Source organism: Rhinatrema bivittatum, chromosome 6 (genome assembly GCF_901001135.1).
Source record: "Rhinatrema bivittatum chromosome 6, aRhiBiv1.1, whole genome shotgun sequence".
Lineage (NCBI taxonomy): Eukaryota > Metazoa > Chordata > Amphibia > Gymnophiona > Rhinatrematidae > Rhinatrema > Rhinatrema bivittatum.
The window spans coordinates 276,744,349-276,768,228 of NC_042620.1; the positions used below are offsets into that span (position 1 = coordinate 276,744,349).

The following is a 23,880-nucleotide window of genomic DNA, read 5'->3' on the forward strand; positions in this document are numbered from 1 at the left end:
ACAATGAAATGAGCCAACCAGAAAGTGTATTTTTCAAGCCAGTGACCACTTTATTAGTGAACAAATGTAGTCAACTGTTTCAAATAAAATCAACATCTTTGCTAATCATATTCTGCAAGGACAAGATAGAAAATAGCACATACCATTGTAAATGAACTGAACAGCACATTCTGAGTTTGAAATGGCATCATTATTTATACAGGCTTAGCATCTTATCCTTTTGGCACAATTCTGATTACAGCAAAGAACACAGAAAGCAGAAGTGGCACCCCCAATAGCTACAGTACAGCTCTAATGTTAGAGCTGATAACTGCCTTACTATGATGATGGCAAGAAAGGGGGGACAGGCTAAGGGCCAAGGCAGCAGAGTTTAAGTTGTAGGACCAGAACTGGAGTGCGCAGCATGGAGGCCAAGGATCAGGCAAAAACACAGCAGCAAGGAGGCAGGTGCCCCAGGAGAAGATACAGCAGCTTGGAGGTAGCAGTGGCATGAGCAGAGATGAGATGAGAAACAGCAAAATGGAGGCAACAGCAGCAGCAGCAGCAGGAGCTGAGATTAGAAACAGCAGCATGGAAGCAGAAACAGGAGCTGAGCTGAAATGAAAAACAGTAGCATGGAGGCAGCAGCAGCATGAGCTGAGGTGAGATGAGACACCAGCATCAGTAGCAGGAGGTGAGACATGATGAGAAGAGGCAGCAGCTGGACTGTGACTGGAGGCCACATCAAGAAGGCTGGAATATCGGCAGAAATTCAAAGAGGGCTTTAGAGCTAGGCAGCAGGACCAGAGTGGCAAACAGTAGACCATACCTTCTGCTAGCCAGCACAGGAACTCTGTAATGAGGATGGGCCCAGTAGGCTTCTTCCATCTAGCTGGCACAGGAACTCTGTAAAGATCTGGCCAGGCTTGTTGGTACAGCTCTTATTTGGCAATTGATGCCACCACCTCTGCTGCCTCATGGCCCCTTGGCATGGCATGGTTTGCCACTTGGGGGGGGAGGCATGTCTTTTGGGGGCCTATCCTTGGGCATCTATCAGGCCGGGGACTGCTGTGGAGCGTGGAGTCCTGTAATGCTGGGGAAGACATGGGTGGAGGCTCAGGCATCCTTTGAAGGATTTGTGTGAGGGCATTGGTCATACTGTTGATTGAAGTGGCTAGCATTGTTACATCTTGTGTGTGTGCAGCAGTCTGATCTCGCAAGGCCCGGCTCTGCCTGTTCACAGCCCTCCTGAGGCGCACTAGCTCAGCACATATTTGGCAGAGATGTACCCCATGACTCCTTTCCAGCTGCTCTTGCGTTGACTCCTCTGTTGTTGGCAGGGATGATGTTGGTGCTGGGGCTGCCGGCAGTGCTGTGCTGGTGGTGTGGCGTGATGAAATTTGGGCCTCTAAATGTGGCATGAGGGGACTGCTGGGTTTCTCCTCCCAAGTGCCTGGTGCTTCAAGCTGGCACCGTGGTGTGCTGGCTTGAGATTGTGTTGCATCAACTGACTTCCAGTCCAAGCTGGGTTCCTCCATGAAGCCGGAGAAGTTCAGGGACACATTCAGTGGGCAAGATGAGCCCAAGGGTTCAAGAATCTGCAAGCCTCCTGAGGCTATTGTTGCTGCTCCTCCTCCTCACTCACCTGGGTCTGGGCATCCAAAAGCAAACCCCTCTGCAAAAGGGCTGAACTGCTGGTTCCTGGGGCTTGATGGCTAGGACCATCAGCTTTGTGGAAACAAAGAATAAGACATAAGTACCAATGGCAGGAAGAATCCATTTTTCATTTGGCATCACAGAGGCGCACTTTGCATCTAAAGCATTGTGAGCATCTTATGCCGAACGATGTGTACAACTGTTGCAGCCTGGCCATTTACAGCTGAGGTGAACTTACTGACTGCGGCTTGCCTGGTGTCCAGCTACTCAGCCATGCCCTCAAACACATCCGGTCCCAGCCATTGCACGAGGAGCTTCTCCATGGGGGTGAGGATGTTGGGACAAGGGGCTCCTCCTCCGGTCTGGCATATGAATTTATTTTGGCTCGCCACCTTTGCCTTCAACTGCTCCTTGATATCCCCGTACCTGCTCCTTGATATCCTGGTACTGCTCCAGGACTCCTGCAAAATCACTGTCTCATTGTCCTGTGCACTGAACTTGAGATCCCTGAGATGAGAGTGCCCTGCTGCCTGGTTGCCGGAAGGGGATGCCACTTCCAGAGAGGTGTCCTCTCTTTCCTCACTCTCCCTCCCACTTCCCTCTCCCCTCTCCGTCTCACTTCCTCCGCCCCCTCCCCTCGCCCTCCAAACTCCTTTCCCTTCTTTTCTGTCTCTCTATCCCTGGCCTGCTGTACTCCTCCCTCTGTCCTTGCCTGCCTATTCCCTTTTCCCTCCCGCCTCCTGCTATCCCTTCCCTCCGATCATCTCTACTCCAGTCCCTGCCCCTGCTCCTCTTCCTACCACTCCTGCCCTTGTCCTCTCACTTCTTCTCCCTCCTCCTCCTCCTCTTCTCCTCATGCCTCTCCTCTCTCCCCACACCTCTCATGCTCCATCCTCCTCACTCCTCCTCACCACAACCACCAGACCTCGTCACTCCTCCACAAAAAAAGACTGACAAATGTGACAAACTAACAAACACTTTCACACACAGAAAAAGGCAAAAGACAAAGGATCAGGGAAAAAGATGAAAAACACAAAATAAAGGACACAGCACTCAAATCACTAGCTAAATTCCTAATCCAACCACTATCCAAGAACTCACCTCCTCTCTCTTTTCTCCCACACCTGACACACCCTCAAAGAGGCAGCTGCAGAAGCCAGGAAATATAAACTGGAAAAATAATGCGCCATGCACTAATCAATGCTAGCCACGTAAAATGATGCACGACGCGCTGACACAAGACAGTACACGCTGATGCAATTCAGCACACGCTGACACAACATGGAACGCGATAATGCAACACATGGTGTTACTTGTCTATGCGGTAGATAGGAAATTAGCCTAACCACGCCTTTTTTTTTTTTTTTTTTTAAATCTCGGGCACTATTTCCGCTATATAAATTATAAATTATCAACAGGCTGCCATCTCGCTTTTTTTCTGGGTTGAGAAACTACAAAATAGTCTGCTGGACAAATCTGATTTTCAGAATGTCAGAGTCCAGCAGCCAAGTCTCAGTCACACATAGGAAATCAGGTTTCTGCGAACATAGGTGGTCAAATAGAAGTGGTATCTTTATCTTAATAGTTTGGCCATTAACATGATCTTTAGTTTTGAGGAAATTGTGCACAACTTGCTGACTGACAAACAATAACCATTTAAATCTAGTTACAGTAGCAAATTCACCAAACCTGCCTCTTTTGGACCTCATTGGGATTGAATGAAGCATTTCATCAAGGGTCACAGATGAAGAGCATGGCCAGGAAAAACCGGTGAAAGAATTGGCCCTTGGCTCCACTCAGTGCACCAAAGTAGCTCTTTTGTTGTGCACCTTCATGTATGCGATGGAGCCCATATTACCATGACACATGGCGCCTCCAGTGTCTACTTCCGGCGCTTGACCCCCCTCCCCCCCTCCATGCAGGTGACATCACCAGGATGGAGGGGTGGGTGGGGCTACTGCTCCCAGATGGAGGAGGTAACTGGTGGATCACAAGAAAAAATTACTCCCACTGTCGGGGCCAAAAATGTTGAGGGGCGCCCAGTGGTCCTGCAGGGTGGTTGGAGGCACAGACACTGAGGCAATTGAGGTGAGGGGCAAAGCTGTGAATATAGAGGCCACAGGTGTGTGGGATAAACCTGAGCGAATTCAGACTTACCTGAAGAGAGATGTAGGCTGCTGCCCACTCTTCCTTCCACTTCAAATCCAAACCCACGATGCAGGCAACTACAATCAGAACCGTAAACACCAAGAGAATCTGGGGAGAAACATAGGTCTCGCATGAGGAAATCTCTAAGTGCATACAAGAAGATGTCCTGGAATCAGTCTGTGTATATCTAGGAGGTAAATGTCTGCAGACATAGATAGAGCTGTGTGTATACAAGCAAGGAAAAATGTATGCATATGTGTAGGTGTGGGTGAGTATCAGAAGGGAGGTGTATGAGAGAGTTCAGGGAGAAGTGAATGTGTGTGCATATGTATGAGAGAGAAGAGAGGAATGTGCGAGAATATTCAAGAAAGGAAAGATGTGTATATGTTCAGTTATGTGAATATTACATATGTGCAGATTGTATATACATATATAGTATATCCTCCTTGTTTGTTTACATGTACAGTTGCTGGTGTATCTCTAGGTTTATACATGTATGTGTAGTGTGTGTGCATGTATGCTGGTGCAGTGTACATTCTATGGTTAGTTTAAGTATGTTTATGTTATGTTAATGGATACAGCATCTATGAGCAGAGTCTAGCCAGATGATGAAGTGAATGTTCAGTTTTACCTTGTGGAACCAATGTAAGTCCAGGGGCTTTCCGCAGCATATCAGTGCAAGAGAGAGAAGCTGTGAAAGGAAGGAGAGAAGACATCAGTGGCCAAATAGGGGTGAGTGTGTTGTGTGTGGGTGGGTGTGGGTGTGGGTGTGTCAGGGAGGAAATGAAAACTTTCATCCCCAGGGTGTGTGTGTGTGTGTATATATATATACAACTCATATATATATGGTGGTATATCTATCTATATAGTGGGGTATCAGGGAGGAAATGAAAACTTTCACCCCCAGGAATATCAGAAGCTTGGGGATGTGGGTGGGACAGGAAAACTTCCACCTTCAGGAATATCAGTAGCATGGGTAATGGGGAGGGACAGAGCAATTTCTATCCTCAGAAATATCTGCAGATTAGACTCGCGTAAGTCCCGGCGTTTTCGGAGGGGGCGTGTCGGGGGGGCGGGCCCGAACCGCGCGGCGTTTTCGGGGCGTGTCGGGAGCGTTCCGGGGGCGGGCCCGGGGGCGTGGCTACGGCCCGGGGGCGTGGCCGCGCCCTCCGGACCCGCCCCCAGGTCGCGCAGGAGGCCCGCTGACGCGCGGGGATTTACGCCTCTGGGAGGCGTAAATCCCCCGACAAAGGTAAGGGGGGGGCTTAGACAGGGCCTGGTGGGTGGGTTAGGTAGGGGAAGGGAGGGGAAGGTGAGGGGAGGGCAAAAGGAAGTTCCCTCCGAGGCCGCTCCGATTTCGGAGCGGCCTCGGAGGGAACGAGGGTAGGCTGCGCGGCTCGGCGCGCGCCGGCTATACAAAATCGATAGCCTTGCGCGCGCCGATCCAGGTTTTTAGCAGATACGCGCGGCTCCGCGCGTATCTACTAAAATCCAGTGTACTTTTGTTTGCGCCTGGAGCGCAAACAAAAGTAGGCCTATTCGCGGAGTATGAAAATCCGCCCCATAACTTTGTATACAAGGCCAGTCCATGTCCATCTCACTTGCTCTCTGTGCCCTACAAAACTGTGAATCTAAGGGAGAAGAGGGGGAAATGGAATGGCAGACCCGGAGTAGCTGAGGCAGACAGAGATTTATAGATGAGACCTTCAGGGACATAGTAGCCAAGTCCCAACTCCAGACTGGCAGCCCTGGTGCTGTCTTAGAGGAGGAAGTTCTGGTCAGAGAGCATCAACCTATCCAAGCTACTGCTGCTGGCCTTCACCACATCCAGGAAAACCTCGGATGGAGGCCCACCTAAGACCAGCCGGCCCCAGTACCAAGGGCTCAACCTTTGGGGAATGAGGGCTGGTATTGGCGAAGCTTCAGTTGGCCTCCGTCAATCAGCCAGCTCCGCCTACCGATGGAGACCCTTAGGGCTTTCCCTGCAGGTAGCATCAACCCCACCTCAGGCCAAGGGTCCACCTCTGGCGCAACAGTATCCTATTGTGGGCTGATAGCCAGTTAAAAGGCAAGCACCTCCTAGGGGAGCCAAGGCCAGTTCATCCTTTAGGCAAACTAGGTAGTCACCTAAGGAACAAAAATTTTCAAGAATAAAAGTGAGAATGTCATTTGAAATACTGTGAACAGTCATGAAGACAGCATCTTTCAAAGGATATAAACAGGATGGAGTCAGTCCAGTTGATGGCTACTAAAATGGTCAGTGGTCTTTGTTCTAAAGCTTATGGAGATAATCGTAAAGATCCAAACAAGTGCATCCTAGAGGAAAGGCGAGATGGGGAGATATGATAGAGACATTCAAATTTCTCAATGGTTTCCATGCACAGGATGTGAGCCTCTTTTAATGGAAAGGAGGATCCAGGTCGAGAGGTCATGCAATGAGGCTGAAAGATGGTAGACTCAGGAGTAATATTAGGAAATATTTTTTTTTACAAAGAGGGTGATAGTTACATGGAACAGCTTCCCAATGAAGGTGGTAGAGACAAAAACAGTATCTGGATTCAAGTAAGCATTGGATAAATAAAGGGGATCTCTAAGAAAGTGATAGGAATGCTAAATTGAATGGCAGATGGACAGACTAGAAGGGTCATACGGTCTTTTTCTGCTGTCATATTTCTTTGTGATAATGATAATGAGTAATAGTTATTTAATGAGGGAGGGGGAGATGAATGTAGCTAATTTTTCAGGAGTAGCACAGCATGTAAAGATCTTTCACAGAGTGTGCTACTCATTGCCACTGAAATAAGCTACTTTGTATGTTTTTCCATACCCATGCTGCACCTGACTTTTGGGGCTGGAAACACAGAACTTGGAAGTTCCATGCATTATGTACATTTTCCTGCACTTATGCATTACACATTATAAAAACATTTTTAAAAATTCCTTATTTAATTTACATTTTAGAAGCATTCAAAAATCCAAATTGTTGCTTCCTTTGCTCAGAAAAGCTGTCTTTAAAGCACAAATGGACATTTAACAAAGTTTTATTTGCAATAGTTTTTGAGGTCAGGAATACCAAGAAAAGGCCATTAACCTGCCATTAACCTGCTCATTGAAGGAATTATTGAAGGAATTATCATTGAAGGAATTATTTCCTGATGCCCCTTTTTACATATCTTAGTTAACTAGACCCAAATATGGTATACTAGAAAAGAGGGATACTACAATTTATTATAATTAACTGTTAGTTTAAAAAATACTAGTTATATTTGAACTGACAAATGATATACCTTTGCATCAGTGCTTAAATAAGTGATGCATTACATATTATTCTAGTAGCCAATAAGGAGCAAAGAATGAAATACTAATAAGACAACTAATTATGTATAAAAGTATAGGTTTTGTCTTCAGACAGAGAAAGGGAAAGATACAGGGATGTAATCATGAAGTGAAACTAATTGTAGCTTCCTATAGCTAACAAAGAAAAAAAGTTTGAAGTAGCTGTGAGTTTTCTTTTATGTATTACCCTGAACACTACTTATCCAGTAGTACTGAGACATATAGTTATTTTGTAGCAAGGGCAAGTAAGAATTTTTAGATATTTCCTGATTTTGTTTTATTTCAAGCTAGATCAACAGTATTAAGAATTGTACCTGCACACAATGGGCTATATATTCAAAAGGATTTATAAATGTATAGCCCACCCAAAGGAGTGGCTTGTGTAATACTGGATTCCCCCTCTGTGAATAGATTGTCCCTGTGTACCAGCAAATAGTGAAATAAGTAATTCTGTTTTTATTATTGCAGGAACAAATAGCATTAAAAGCGGCATAAATTCACACCAGGGGTTTGTAACCTGTGTAAATTTGTTCAGTAGTAATCGTTGTCAACTGTGTAAGTTCTACGTAAAAAATGTAAAATAAAGAACTTAAAAAAAACTGCATAAATAAGAAAAAGGTTATACCACAGATATAAACACGAGCTACCATAAACAATACAGTATGAGAGAAATATTCTTCACTTCAAATAATTAACCATGGACTTTGTACATCTTTATGCTTACTAGTACCCAGGCCTGGCATACTTTCGAATTAACAGCAAGCTCGCTATATCCCTCCTGGGAGTATATTACTATGCCAATATATGTAATGTTCCTTGACATCAGGAGTTAGCAGCCATGTCAAGGGTCCTTGACTTCTGGGAGCGGCAGGCAATATTGTAACATAATGCTGCTACAAATGGGATGTGGAGAAAGGAAGTGTCCCTTCACTCCGAGGTACGGTGATGGGGCCAGGGAATAAAAAGTTAACAGTTAAATAACTCAGACTTGCATTTGCTGTAATCCAACAGTTTATAGGTGCTGCAGACATTTAGCTTTCTTTTACTTAAGGAGAAAAGTTACAATAGGAAAGGCAGAACTCAGAAACAGCCCTGGACTTCTCAATCGGCACCCTTTTTTTTTTTTGTGCCTAGGGCAGCAAACATTTATGGGCTACATGCTGTGTAAGATTTGCTGCCTTCCAGCGCTGATAAATCTCATTTGGCAGAGAACAGTCCTCCGTACCCTGTAACAGACCCTTATAGGAGGTAGGGGAAGTGAAAGCACCAAAGGTTTCTAGAAGCAGTAAAATCCTAAATTCGTCCCTGGCCAGACAGTAGTCCAGGGCCCTGTGATAGTCTTTTCCCTTGTATCTGAATCAGAACTCACACATCCCATTTACTAGAATCCTGGAAGCTTTATTCAGCTCCTTCTGATGGGAGATTTAACAAAGACAGCTCTCAGGAATGCAGCTATTCTTTTTCAGCTGACCCACAGCTGTCTGTCTGCTTCCCTTTTGTTTACCTGCTCAACTTGGGCAGGAAACCCACTATCAAGATTCCTTGTAGAGTGGAGCAGATATCTCCCAGCGCAGATAAAGGCAGCCTGGTTCAACTGCTTGCCATCTTCAGCTACTTATCCAAGCAAGGGGACTCTAGGAAACAAAACTCAGCTGCAAAACCTGAGTCTGCTGTCTTTCAGTCCCTCTCGCCAACTGACTTCGGCCCAGCAAGCCAGGCTGTTTGAAAATTTTTCCCTTCCTCCACTGGCTCAGAGTCAGGTTCTCTGAGGCCTGCTGCAGTAAAATGTTGCAATGACACATTAAAGCACCCATGTTGACAAAACCTGGAGCAGTTAATCACCAGTGTTCTGGCTGTTCCTCTATGAGGTAGAAGGTACGTATGAGGGTGCTGCACATTTAAAACTGGGTGTCACATATATAAATGGTCTTTTGAAAATTGCTACTTTTATGTGCATTACTCCTTTGAAAATTCACTCCATACGGCTGAATTTTCAGTTTTACATACATATATTTTATGAACCTAAATGGACTTTTGAAAATTGCCCAGATATTTGCTACTTTTACATGCATAACTTCATTGAAGGAATTTTCAGAAGATTTGCCGTGAGTTTATTCAGAATAAAGAGGGAATTTTTATTTTGAAGAAGATCCCCAGATTCGCATTTGAGTGTTGGAAATATTCCCCAAACATCTCAACTGCATTCATTAGTCATCGGGACGTCAGAGGAGTTTTTCTAAAGTATACAGCAATCACATAAACTGAAATACACTAATACTCTGGCCAGAATTTAGATGGGCATTTTGAAAATTCATTTTTTAAATTTGCTTGAACTGAGATGTAAGGCAGGGTTGGTGGTTTTCTATTAAATTACAAAAGTTAATGTTCTTAATTTTCCAAATGCTAATAAATTCTTCCTTTCTCATAATGCTATGTGCTTTTGTTTTCTATAAGAATCTAAATGATTTGTATAAATGTGCTGATTTTGCTTACATTGGGAGTCATTCACTAAAGCTTTATTGTGTGCATTAGGGCCCTAATGCTCGCGATAAGACCATATCGTATGCGAAAAGCGCCTTTTCACATGCAATATCATCTAATTAGGGGGAGGGGAGGAGTCGGGTGGGGGGAGGGAGGAGTCGGCAGTGTCTTCGCTGCCGGCGATAAGGTTACCAACACTATCATCGGCAGTAGCGCGCTGAATATCACCACTTTTCACGGTGGCGCTATTCGGTGCGAAAGCCGGCAGCGAAGACTGTGGCCTTTCACAGTCCCGCCCCCTGTTTTCTCTGGATTCAGCGATGAATGATGGATCCAGGCCATTACTTGCAAAAGTATTATTGTTTATTTTACTTTCAGCTCCAGGCTCTCCTCCCATCCCTGGGAGAACTTTAGTTGTGTGGGAGAGTTGCACGTGCCCATTTTAAATTACACAGCTAAGAGGTGAAGTATTTATGTGGCCCCTCCCATAGGTTTCTGTGTATGGAGGGGTTACATATACAACAGATAAAAACAAAAAAATAAAATACCACCAAAAGCTATAATACTCTCTCAGGGCTCGGTCCTTTCCCCCAATCTTTTTCCATATTTACATCGGTCCTATTTGTGACCCGATTCAGTTTTGCAATGTTGAATGTCACGAATTTGCTGTTGGCATCCAACTATGCATCAGAATCATGGGTCAGAACAAAAACGGCATGAAATGCAAACTTCAATGATTGTCTTATAGCAGCAGCCCAACGGCTTAGTGACCACAAACTCAAGCTAAACCCCCTCCCAAACTGGAACTCCTCTGGCTCAGCTGAGAAGCTCATCCCTAGGATCATTGCCTTCCCAGTCAGATATCTTGCTACAGATAAGGGAAGCAGTACACATAGCCTAGGGGGCCCAGCTCAACCAAAACCTTACAATGGAATCTCACATCAGGAAAATGGTAAGGACTTCCTTTATGTACCCTGCGTCAGATCTGCCAACTGCACTGCTACCTCGATAAACACACTCTCGCTACGGTAATCCGTGCAGTAATTACCAGCCAAATTGACTACTGCAACTCCCTCTTTAATACAGTATGAAGCGTCTCCAGCTCCTTCAAAATACTGCCGCCAGAATTCTGGTAGGAATCAGATCAGTCGACCATTTAAAACCTATACTCCCATCAATTGCACTGGCGCCCAGTTGAAAGCAGGATACTATTCAAAATTCTCTGCTTTGTTTACAAGTGAGTGAATAAGCAAGCCCTTGAGTACCTCTCCTCCTACACGCCCTTCAGGAGTTCTCTGGTCTTCCCCAAATGGCTCTTTTTTCCTTTCTTTCTCTGACCCCTGCCAGATTGTCCTGCACTAGATTTTGTGCTTTCCGCTGTTATGCACCAAAAATTTGGGACAAGGTAACAGAGCCTTGCTACCTCACTTTCAGGGAAAAAAAAAAAAGCCAAGGCGTGACTCCTCAGCCAGGTCTTCCCTGCTGATATCCCATTCCCCCTGATCTAACTCCTTGCTCCAGTTAAGGACTGGAAGTCGTATACCCTGCACTCCAAATGCTTTTCCAATTGTAAATTTGACCACTGCTGTAAAGTGGCTGAACTGTAATTGTATCTGTTCCTAAATTGGATTCTAATCTGCCTTGAGGTCATTCTTGGTAAAAGGCGGAATGACAAATGCCTATAAATGCATACCCTCCGTGAACATCCAAAATAAAATCTCATCAACAGAATCATTAGAAGATGAAATATAACACCAATGTCTGGTGAAAAAAGCCATTTTTTCCATTCATTTAAAAGTAGGACATCCAATGTAGGCCAGGTTTCCTTAGGGAGGGAATTGCACAGAGGGGGGAATAGAGCAAGAGAAGGCTCTTTGGTGGCTTCTAGAGAGCATCGCCACTTTTATTGAAGGGATGTAGAGGAAAGCCTCAATGGGCTGATTAAAGCAGGCAAGATGGGAAATGCATAGCAGGTAAGCAGGACAATTCTGAAACTTTAAAGTGAACACTGTTCAGCATTGACAATTAATGTAAACCCTCCAAAACAGGATTTCTTTGGTTGCTAAGTCTGCAACTGGATAGAACTTCAGCAGCCAATGTTTTAATTGGTTGCAGCCTACATATAGTTTTTAGAGGCTGCTGGGAGGCAATAAAAGCCTTGATTGGTATAGCTCATTCTGCATTATTTGAATAAAGGATGCAATTGGCAAATGGATCAAAGATGGAAAAATGTGGTCCTGGCCACATTTCAAATATGCTCCTCAGGGTTTAGTCTGGAATCTAGAATCACCCCAAGACTCCGAACCAGCAATATCACACCACCTAAAGATACAGAAATATCTTTTCTGTAGTGGAATCTTCAGTTTTGGTGGGATTTAACAGACGTTTGTTCCTGATCATTTGTGAATTTCCTCCATATCTTAATTCACTAGACTCATCAAAGTCCATATTCAGTAGGCTGGTGAGCAGAAAAGCTATCAGAGTAATGTTACGTGGATAACTTTAAGTCAAATATTCAGTGGGACAAGTCTCCAGCTGAATATACTCATAACAGTACCTGGATAACATTAAACCTAACCAGCTACATTTAACATACTATCAATATGGAAGTGCAGACCACAATTTTTAACAACATCTATTAAAGGTTTCAAGTACATATTTAAAAATCATTTAAAAATTCTTGAGGAAATAATACAAGGACTCTGAATGGAGGAACAGGGGAATCAGAGTAGGAATGTTCAGCCTTATCTATAGGTGACCATTCACATACATCAAAAGGCACATAATATCTCAATCATCTGCCTTTATATCCTTCAGGAATACTGTTCAAAAACATATTTTATATATATATATTTTAATATTTTATATATTACTGAGGTCCATATTCAGCCAGTTTGTCTGGCTAAGTTTGGCACTTAGCCAGACCAAAATCCTGCAATGGTCAGTGCTTCTATGTTATCTACTAAGTTGCTTTTGCTTTTAGCATTTTTATCAGAACAATGTCATCCTGATAACTGGCCTGGGGGAACATTGGGGGTGAATGATGGCAGGAACATTGGGGGAAACATGATGGCAGAAAGACCATTATTCATTTATTATTTATTTATTTAACACTTTTATATACAGAAGTTCGTATGTACATCGCATCGGTTTACAAGGAACGGATAGAGAAGAGGAAATGGAAGAGAAGTTACATTAAACAAAATAACTAGTTGAACAATGGAAGGCAGTAATAATAGAAAGGTTATAATAATAGAAGGTTAAGAGGATAGTGTAGGAAGGATAGGCAGAGAAGAGGTAGAACAATAGTAACATAGTTACTTGATCAACATGATAATAATAAACTCTGAGAGGGAGTATTTACAGGAGATTTGGATAGACATGTTAGGAAGAATGCAGGAAACAGGGGACACATGTTGGCAAGGGGTGTGGTGCGGGGTTAAGAGAAGGCCTGTTTAAAGAGCCAGGTCTTTAGTTTCTTTTTGAATGTTTGAGTGCAGAGCTCAAGTCGTATGTCGGTGGGCATTGCGTTTCAGAGGGAGGGGCCAGTAATGGACAGTGCTCTTTGGTGGAGATGAAGTGAATGAGTTTAGCAGGGGGAATGAATAAGGTGCCAGTGTTAGCTGATCTGGTGAGTCTGGTGGGGTATGGAAGTATAGAGAGTTGTTTAGCCAGTGCATGTTTGGATTGTAGAGGGTTTTGTGAATTATAGTGAGGGTTTTAAATAGTATTCTGAAGGAGATGGGGAGCCAATGGAGGTCTTTTAGGATAGGGGTAATGTGATCGCATTTGCGAAAGTTTGTGAGAATATGGGTGGTGGCATTTTGGAGCATTTGAAGGGGTTTGAGGGAAACAGTGAGGAGGCCAAGTAGAAGAGAGTTACAGTAATCGAGTTTGGAGAAGATTACTGCTTGGAGGGCAGTGCGGAAATCGTTAAGGTGAAGGAGCGGTTGTAGTTTTTTGAGGACATGTAGTGAAGTTGAGGTTGCAGTCTAGGGTGATGCCAAGGTCTCTTACATGAGTTAGTATGTGGGGAGATGGGATGGGAACGGAGGACTGGAGGGTTGGTTATGAGAGATGAGTAGTTCAGTTTTTGAGGTGTTGAGAGCAAGGATTAAGTTTGATAGGAGATGACTAATAGATGAGAGGCAGAATTGCCAGGTTTGGAGGGATTTGGGGATGGATTCGGTGATAGGAATGAGAATTTGGATTTTGTCCGCATAAATGAAATGGGTGAGACCAAGGTCGGATAGGAGACGGCAGAGGGGCAACATGTAAATGTTGAATAGTGTGGATGAAAGGGAGGAGCCTTGGGGGCCACCACGGGTGAGTTTGATTATGTCCTATCCAGTCTGCCCATCAACAACAGCTACTCAGTTTTATGGTTCCTACCACCCTCTCAGAGTTTTTCCTGTGTTTCTTGAATTCAGATATTGTCCTTATTCTACCATCTCTATGGGATGGTTCTATCCATTACACTCCCTGCAAAGAAATATTTCCATAAATTACTCCTGAGTCTCCCTTCACCCTCATCCCATGACCTCGTTCTAGAGCATCTTTTCCTTTGAATAAAGCCTGCCTGCTCTGCATGGAAACCTTAGAGGTATTTATCAGTCTCTATCATATCTCCCCTATCTCACCTTTCCTCTAGGGCAGTGGTTCTCAACCCTGTCCTGGGGACCCCCCCAGCCAGTCGGGTTTTCAGGATATCCACAATGAATATGCATGAGAGAAAATTTGCATACACTGCCTCCATAACATGCAAATTTTCTCTCATGCATATTCATTGTGGATATCCTGAAAACCCGACTGGCTGGGGGGGTCCCCAGGACAGGGTTGAGAACCACTGCTCTAGGGTATACGTGTTTAGATCTTTAAGTCTATCCCCATATGCTTTAGAACAAAGACCACTAACTATTTTAGAAGCTTTCTGGACCAACTCCATCCTTTTATATTCTTTTGAAGGTGCAGTCTGCAGAATTGTACACAGTATTCCAAGTGAGGTCTCACAGAAGCAATATCACCTCCCTTTTTCTATTGACCATTCCTCTCCCTATGAACCCAAGTATCCTTCTGGCTTTTGCCATTGCCTTATCCAGCTATTAGACTACTTTAAGGTCATCAGATACAATCATCCCCAGATCCCACTCTTCTTTTATGCTTAGAATTTCATTCCTTATACTCTACCTCTCCCTTGGGTTTTTGCATACTAAATGCATAACACTGCATATTTTTTTTTTAGCATTAAATCTTAGCTTCTAGATCCTAGACCATCCCTCCTCATGTTTTCCATATCTTCCTGGTTCTCTACCTTATTGCAGATTTTGGTATTAGCAAAAAGACAAATCTTTCCTAACAATCCTTCCACAATGTCACTCATAAAAAATGTTTAAAAGAACCTGTCCAAGGACCAATCCCTGCAGCAGCACCCCTCCCCCTCCTTCCGCCATCTCAGAGTAAATGCCATTTGCCACTATCCTTTGTTACCAGCCAGTTTCTAACTCAGTCACTCACTTTAGGATCCATACCAAGGGAACTCAATTTATTTATAAGTTGCCTATGCGGAACTATGTTAAAGGCCTTACTGAAATCCAAATTTATTTAAAAATGTATTACCCACACCAGTAGGGCCCTGAAGTATCTCTCTTCCCATGCCCACATCCCAGACAAGAAAAGCCCCCTAATTCCCTTCTTCCGATAGAGAATTTAAGAAGGGAGGCTACACGTGTAAGGAATACCTACACATTAGCATCTTGTGGGTACAATGTGTTTATAGCTCTGTTGAAAGAGAGGAATGAAGCACTCTTGAGGCATACTTACCAGGAGCAGAGATGAGTAGGTCACCAGTATGGAAGTCAATATGAGAAAGATAACAGACCAGTCCATCCACACTCCTTGGTTCCTAAATATTTCCCTATTTGTACAAAAAGTCAGTCAAAATGGAGCCATGCTTCGGGGGGGGGGGGGGGGGGGGGGAGGAAATAGCCTGAGGCAAAAGGTTGGATATATGGAGAAACACACGTCACAGACCAATTTGAGGACAGGGGAAGGGCAAGTCAGAGTAGAAAAGAGATGGTTAAGGAAGAGAAGGGAGAAGAAGCGAGATGAATAGATAGGAAAAGATCATGTAGGGAGACAAGAGAAGAAAGGCAGGATGGAGCAAAAGGAGAAGAGGACAGATGGGACAGGAAAAGAGGAAAAGGCTGGGCATAACATGAGGAGAGGAGTAGAGTGGGAAGAGGGGGGATTGGAAAAGACTAAGAAAAAGGAAGGAAGAAAATGACAAGGATAGTATAGCAGTAGGAAGAGCAAAGGTCATTGTGAAGAGGAGAGGAGAAGGCAGATTGAGGAGGAGAAGGGTGGAAGAGAGGAGAGGAGAAAGGAAGGATAGGTAAAGGGCAGTGCAAGAAGAAGAGCAGAGGGAAATGTGCTGGGGAGAAGAATGGCAGGGTTGGGAGAAGAAAGGAAGCATGTTGGAGGGAGGCAGGGGAGGGTGGAGTGGGGAAGAAAAAGTGGGATGGGAGAAGGTCAGGGTTGGGAGGAGAGGAGAAAGTGAGAATGGGTGAAGTGGGAAAAGGAGAGAGGAGGAGAGCATGAGGAAAAGAGTGGAGCAAGGTGAGCAGATGAGGAAACGGAAAACATTTGGGTAAGAAGGGGAAGAGGGGCATGTAGGTCAGAGAAGATTCAGTGCAAGAATTGCTGTGGCTCACAAGGCCTTCAGAAATTATTCAGATACTTTCACTTTTTCATCAACTCGGAGGAGAAACTTTTGTAAAATCTAGCTATGAAACCATCCAGCCCCAGCACTTTAATTTGAGCTCCTTTATAACCTACATAATTTCAAAAGATGTTATCTCTATCAAAAAATTGCTTCTCCTCTTCAGTGATGCTCGAAAGTTCAATAGACTATAAGTAATCATCTATCTGACTCTCAATAATGGAAGAGTCCCTGTCATAAAGTTTCCCATAAAATTGTAAGAATCTACTGCAAATATCAGCAGTAGAGGTCAATATGGAACCATCCACAGTTTTAATCTTAGTAATTTGGTTTTTAGGAGATATATTTTTTCAACTTATGTGCCAAGAGCTTACAACCTTATTGCCCCAGCACAAGCTTTAAAGATATTATAGGGTACGTTGCAACAAAGAGGCTCAAAGAACAGAGTTCCAAATGAGTTTTTGGTACAATTGGCAACCATAGCTATACTCGTCTCTTCGGATGAATTTCTGGCTTTGACTTCGTACTGGACATTGACTCTGCTTGACCTCTGCCTGCTATTGACCACTGCTTGTTTACCATTTCAGACTGAACTCCGCTGTCTCTGACCACAGCCTGAACTTGAGCTTGAACGCCTGCCCTGACCGCTGCTAGATTCAGACTTTGCTTCTCTTCTTAGTGCTAGCCTGCAATATCTTGAAATTGATGGATCTTCACCTCCGCAGAGGCCCATGCCTAAGTCCAGCTGGCCCCGGCGCCTGAGGGCTCAACCTAAGGGGAACGAGAGCTGGTATTGGTGAAACTTCTTTTGGACCTCTGCATCAGCCAGCTCCACCTGCCAACAGTGGGGACCTACAGGGCTTCTCCCTGCAGGTTACACCAATTCCACCTCGGACTAAGCGTCCACACCCGCAACAGAATGTAACACCAGAGAAAGAGAAATGATTTTTCTTACTGAACTGTGCAAAATGTAAAGAATAAAGAGAGGCACATTTCCATAAAACTGACCGTGAAAATCAAAGCCTTCCCACAAAGGAATAAGCATACAAATTTCTTTATAATCCTGAGGAAAAAGGAGAAACAGCAGATATAGCAGCAAAATCCATGAAAGTCTGTCACCAGGCCAGAAAAGTAAACTGAGACATTATGGACCAACACCATAAACTAAGAATTGTCCTTTCGGTACCCTGTAATTTTATTTTTACTATTATTACTGTTTTGTAAAGTTTTTCACTTTTTATTTTAAAACTTTATGTATTACTTTGGCAACATGTAAAATTGTTATGCCATTAAAGTTATCTAAATCCGAACCATCTATAACATGACAGGGTGGATAGGGGAGAAGAGAGTAAGTGAAGGGTAGGGGGTGGGTATGCAGAAGAGAGAAGTGGGTTGGAGGAGGAGAAGAGTAAGGAGGGTCAGAGAAAGGGGGAAATAGAGTGGTTGGGGAAGAGAAAGACAGAGAGGAGGAAAAGGTAAGGTGGATCAGGGCAAAGGGGAGTGGATAGGTATGGTGGTTATAAAAGTCAAGAAAGACAGAAAGAGGAGGAGAGGTGAGGAAAAGGGTAAGGAGGTCAGGATGGGGCTTGGAGAAGTGTAGGGTGTGCATGGAGGAGAAGAGCGGAGAGGGAAAGAGATAGAAGGAAAAGGGAGAGGGTGGGTCAAAGCAGGACCGGGATGGGTGGGTTTACTCACTCATTGAAGTTGTGGAAGTCATTCAGTGCGATGAGCAGGACGTAAAACCAGACGAGGGTGAAAAGGAAGGTGCAGAGAGTAAGGATGAACCAGATGCTGTCACAACACTGTAAGAGAAGAAAGAATGAGCAGTTTTGTCCTTTCAGAGGAAACCTAGAAAGCATCCTGCAAGTTGTGGGCATGGGCATGGGAGCAGTCACAACTTCCCGCAGGGGCACCAAAGAACTAAGGACTTAAAGTTCACATTACAGCTACAGGACATTCTCGCTCAGGGACACTGACCCAGGAGAGTGTGGGGACACACCAGCATATACATCATGAGAGCAAACTAGTTACACAGGAAAAGAATACACATTTTCACAACATGGAACAAGCTGATTACATGTGTAACCCCACCCCGGTGTGCCGGTCTTGCACAGGTGAAACTTTAAAGTTATTTATACTCTTCAGGGCAGGGACCTTGACTAGCTTTTGCACCTCCTTTACTTCCCAAGGCGTGGATTCATTGGACTGGGGGAAGAAAGGAGTCCTCTCAGGTCCTGATGTGACGGGGTGGTTTTCTTACACATTCCCTTGTGTTTCCCCTGGGGAGGATGTGGTCTCTGTTGTGAATGCAGCGAGTGCAGAAATAAATACTCTGGAGCCACTTGGTTAGTGTCCAAAATAAAAGGCTTTACTGTTAAATACTGATGGTGAATGCAGCACTACAGAAATCCCTCTTCAGTTCCTTTACAGCCTCTTCCCTATATCTGTGCAGTATTCACTTATATCAGGGCAAGGGAGACACCCACTCTTCTTGGTTTAAAATGAAGTGGAGCTCCCAGATGAGCTGGGTCAAACCCCCAAAAATAAATTCTGTGGCACAGGGAGTAAATTCTCTCTCTCTCTCTCTCCAGGGTGGTGAACACTGGATGGGTGACCCCAGTGATTTTTTTCCTTTATTCACGGTTAGCAGATCTTCAGGACCTCCTTAATCTTACGCAGTCTCTTTAGTACTCTCTCCCTCCGATGCTTGATGAATGAGACCGTCTTTGAAACAAGCAGTTCTCTTTCTTCTAGCAGGAAGGAAGGGGCAGCCAAAACTTTCCTCCTGGATCTTCTAACAAAACTGATTCTTTCTTCAAAAAGGAATAGAAACTAACAGCGGTGACCCCTCCTCACTGCAGGTCACCACCACTTCAGGGGTGTATCTTCCCTATCCCTGGGTGGTTCACACGCAAGGTTCCCTAATCCCTACGTGCAAGTCAGGCCCAGGTGTCCAGGAAGGCTCCTAAATAAAAGTATCTGGGCGGCTAAGTGCGAGAAGCATTTTTTTTTTCTGTGGATTGGATTGGTTTGGGACTCGGCGGCTAAGTGCGAGAAGCATTTTTTTTTCTGTGGATAGGGTTGGTTTGGGACTGGGCGGCTAAGTGCGAGAAGCATTTTTTTTTCTGTGGATTGGGTTGGTTTGGGACTGGGCAGCTTTTGGTGGTAGAATCAGATAATTACATTCTTGTGAATACAGTGCAATGGAATGTATGGGATCATGTTGAGCCTTAAATACCAAGGTTAAAGCTTTAAATTGAATATGCTGAGCAAACAGTGAACAACACTAACACAAGGGCCCTACTTATAAAAACACAGCAGTTTACTACCAATGCATGTCCAATTGAGAAAACACAACAAATAAACAGTATCCTTTTCCTAGAAAGGATAAGATGTCGGTTCTTATCCTTTTCCTAGGAAAAGGATAAGAACCGACATCTTCCCTGGAAATAGAATCGATAATCAAGAAAATGAAACCTTCGTCACATCCATTGGACCAAATACCGACCAAACTCCTTCTCACCATCCCTAACACCATTGCTAAACCCCTGGCAGACATCATAAATTGCTCCCTCAATCAAGGATCTGTCCCTGACTCCTTAAAAATTGCTTCGCTGAAACCCTTACTAAAAAAACCCAACTTGGATCCAGCCAACCCTGTAAATTTCCGCCCCATTGCAAACCTACCTTTTATAGCCAATCTAATGGAAAAGCTTGTCAACATCTGACTCTCAGACTACCTTGACTCCTACAATATTCTCTATCCTTCTCAATTAGGATTCAGGAAATGCCTAAACACAGAATCCCTCCTTCTTTCTCTAACAGACAACATCCTGATGGGCCTTGACAAGGGGCAATCATACCTTCTAGCCCTACTCGACATTTCTGCGGCGTTCGACACGGTAAACCATTCTATCCTCATCAACCGTTTAATGGAAATAGGCATATCTGGCTCTGCACTGCTCTGGTTCAAATCCTTTCTGAACAACAGGCACTACAAATTTAAAATAAATGACAAAGAATCCCACCCCATTCCGTCAAACCAAGGAGTACCTCAGGGTTCTTCATTTTCCCCTACCCTGTTCAATATATATCTACTCCCTTTATGCCAGCTACTCAATAGCCTCAACCGCACCCATTTTCTATACGCGGACGATGTGCAAATCATAATCCCCATCTCGGACCCCATCTCCTCTACTCTAAATTTTTGGAACAACTGCTTACACGCCATCAACCTTCTTCTCTCGAGTCTCAACCTGGTCCTAAATACGTCCAAAACGGAACTCCTGGTAATCTCCCCTAGCGATAACAACCCCTTCGCCAATAATGCATTTATCCCACTAGCAAGCCAGGTCAGAGACCTTGGGGCCACCCTTGACTCTAGAATGAATTTCAAAAAATTCATTAACGCTACAACCAAAGAATGCTTCTTCAAGCTACAGGTCCTGAAGCAACTAAGACCGCTCTTACACTTCCAGGATTTCCGTTCAGTGCTTCAAGCCATACTGTTTTCAAAGATTGACTATTGTAATGCTCTACTACTCGGTCTCCCCACTTCTTCTACCAAACCTCTACAGATGCTGCAAAACGCAGCGGCCAGGATCCTTACAAACACACGTCGCAAGGACCATATCACACCAATCCTAAAAATCTTACACTGGCTTCCCATCCAATATAGAATACTTTTCAAGGCTCTCACCATCATCCACAAATCCGTCTACCAGCAATCCACACTCCAACACACCTTCCCTCTCAAATTACATACTTCCGCAAGGCCGATCAGAACTGCCTACAAAGGTTCGCTCAAGGCCCCCCCCCAACAAATCCTCGGTCCACAACTCTATTCACAAGCGAGCACTTTCGACAGCAGTTCCGCTACATTGGAATTCGCTTCCCCAAGACTTATGCCAGGAACAATGCCATCTAACATTCAGAAAGAAACTGAAAACCTGGCTGTTCACACAAGCCTACCATTGAAGGAACCTCTTTCAACCAACACTGACTCTCACCCTTCGACCTCTCCCTAATCCCTCCCCCCTCCCCATTTCCCTCTTCCCCCCTACTCACCTCCCCTCCTCTCCTCCTCCCACTGGAAATACCATGTTAATAATCACCTAGGATAAATCTCTGTTTATGTATCACTAATCATATTGTTTATTGTTTTTTTGTTGATTATATTTATCACTCTCCAGTTGTTATAGTTTAAAATCTGTCCTGTCTTCCATCTCCCATGTTTTTATGCTCCCTGTTTAATGTAACTTTACCTTCTACCTAGATATTAATTGGTTTCCCCCTGTTCTATTGTAAACGGTACGATAAGACCTGGTCTTGAGTATCGGTATAGTAAAAGAAGTTAAATAAAATAAAAATAAACAGGCCGATACAGTAAAGCGCAGCCGCAGTTACCCCGTTTCTAACCCACTGTGTATTCACAATTTCGCCACGTAAGTCTAACCCGCGATTCACTATCTGTTTTTACCGATCCTTACCGCTTCTTTAACTCGACGCGTATCCCTTTCCGCCCGCGGCATGTATATGTATGTAAACGATCCGATTAGCTATTCCCTCCCATACAGTAAATTGCGCCCCGACTATCGCCTTTTTAACCTGCTATCTTGCCGCGTCTTTAACCTACTAATTTACCGCCTACCCTGACCCTTGCGTTAGTGTGGTTCACTGGTTGCTCAGCATATTCAATTTAAAGCTTTAACCTTGGTATTTAAGGCTCAGCATGATCCCATACATTCCATTGCACTGTATTCACAAGAATGTAATTATCTGATTCTACCACCAAAAGCCGCCCAGTCCCAAACCAACCCAATCCACAGAAAAAAATGCTTCTCGCACTTAGCCGCCCAGTCCCAAACCAACCCAATCCACAGAAAAAAAAATGCTTCTCGCACTTAGCCGCCCAGTCCCAAACCAACCCAATCCACAGAAAAAAAAATGCTTCTCGCACTTAACCGCCCAGTCCCAAACCAACCCAATCCACAGAAAAAAAAATGCTTCTTGCACTTAACCGCCCAGTCCCAAACCAACCCAATCCACAGAAAAAAAATGCTTCTCGCACTTAGCCGCCCAGTCCCAAATCAACCCAATCCACAGAAAAAAAAATACTTCTCGCACTTAGCCGCCCAGTCCCAAACCAAACCAACCCAATCCAATCCAAGCCTAAGCAGAGAGAGATGAAATTTCACAGTCCCAAACTTTCCCAGCTCCCGCTCACCTGCCCTGGTCGCCGCCACGCAAGCCCCCAGCAGCAGCAGTAGAAGTAGAAGGGCGGCGAGAGAGAGCGGCTTCAGCAGCCCCGCCGGCGAAGATGAATACGTGCACGCCTGTAGATCCAATATAGGCGCTCAAGGCAGCAAAGGCGCATGCACACACGCCGTGACCTCCGACGTCCAGCCGATCACAGCGTGTGCGCATGCGCCTTCACTGCCTTGAGCGTCCATATTGGACCTACAGGCGTGCACGTATTCATCTTTGCTGGCGGGGCTGCTGAAGCCGCTCTCTCTTGCCGCCCTTCTACTTCTACTGCTGCTGCTGGGGGCTTGCGTGGCCGCAGCCAGGGCAGGTGAGCGGGGGCTGGGGGAAAGTTTGGGACTGTGAAATTTCGTCTCTCTCTGCTGGGGCTTGGATTGGGTTGGTTTGGTTTGGGACTTGGCAGCTAAGTGCGAGAAGCATTTTTTTTCTGTGGATTGGGTTGGTTTGGGACTGGACGGCTAAGTGCGAGAAGCATTTTTTTTCTGTGGATTGGGTTGGTTTGGGACTGGGCGGCTAAATGTCGTCTCTCTCTGCTGGGGCTTGGATTGGGTTGGTTTGGGACTGTAGGAGAGCCATCCACTTCCTGGTACCTGTCATTTCAAACGTCATTTGAAATGATGTTTGAAATGACAGGTACCAGCGCACCCAGGATACTGTATAGGCGCTGTATAGCACCTATACAGTAAAATGGATTGCGCTTCATGGACGCGCATTGGACGCGGCTTGCATTTGCATGCCATTTAAATACAGTATCGAGCGGTAGGTGATCCGAACTGTGCGTGTGGCAAACGCGGGTGCACCGGGCACTACCGCACCTCTTTCTATCACCCCTTACTGTATCGGTCCGTATATCTGCTGGGGCAGAGGGAGAGGGGGCATGGTACAGCCTGTTTTTGTTAGCGTGCCCATGAGCGGACTTCAGTAGGCAACTGCCAGGGCGTAGCAATGGTGGCTGCTCTGGTGCCAGAAGTACATGCAATGACTCACTGGGGTTCATTACTAATTGTGCTCTTAGTCTATTCCTTTAGCTAGAGACAGTGTAGGTTGGAGTTTAGGGGAGGCACCATGCGGTACAGCCCCTCCCTTTGGCAGGGTACCCAATAAGTTAAATTTGTACCTCTCACGAACAATGGAAATCACCCACTGGTCTGAGATTACACTGGGCCACCAGTTTGCAAACAACTGAAACCTTCCCCCAACTGGCAGGACCACTGTCCAAGGTACAAGTGACTTGCTATGTCCCTTGTGATTCAGTCAAAACCCTATCCCAGGAGTTGACTGAGGCGCCATCTGGGACT

General features: G+C 44.8%; 1 protein-coding gene across 1 annotated transcript in view; it reads right to left on the reverse strand.

Annotated features, from left to right (window-relative positions):
- The window catches only part of GDPD2 (glycerophosphodiester phosphodiesterase domain containing 2), a 185,125-nt gene that overhangs the window by 99,998 nt on the left and 61,247 nt on the right, over positions 1-23,880 (reverse strand). Inside the window, exons 3-6 of the mRNA XM_029607252.1 lie at positions 18,014-18,120; positions 15,421-15,514; positions 4,415-4,474; positions 3,793-3,891 (exon numbers count right to left, since the gene is read on the reverse strand). Coding sequence (XP_029463112.1) covers positions 3,793-3,891; positions 4,415-4,474; positions 15,421-15,514; positions 18,014-18,120 — 360 coding nt within the window. The remainder of the gene's footprint in view (positions 1-3,792; positions 3,892-4,414; positions 4,475-15,420; positions 15,515-18,013; positions 18,121-23,880) is intronic.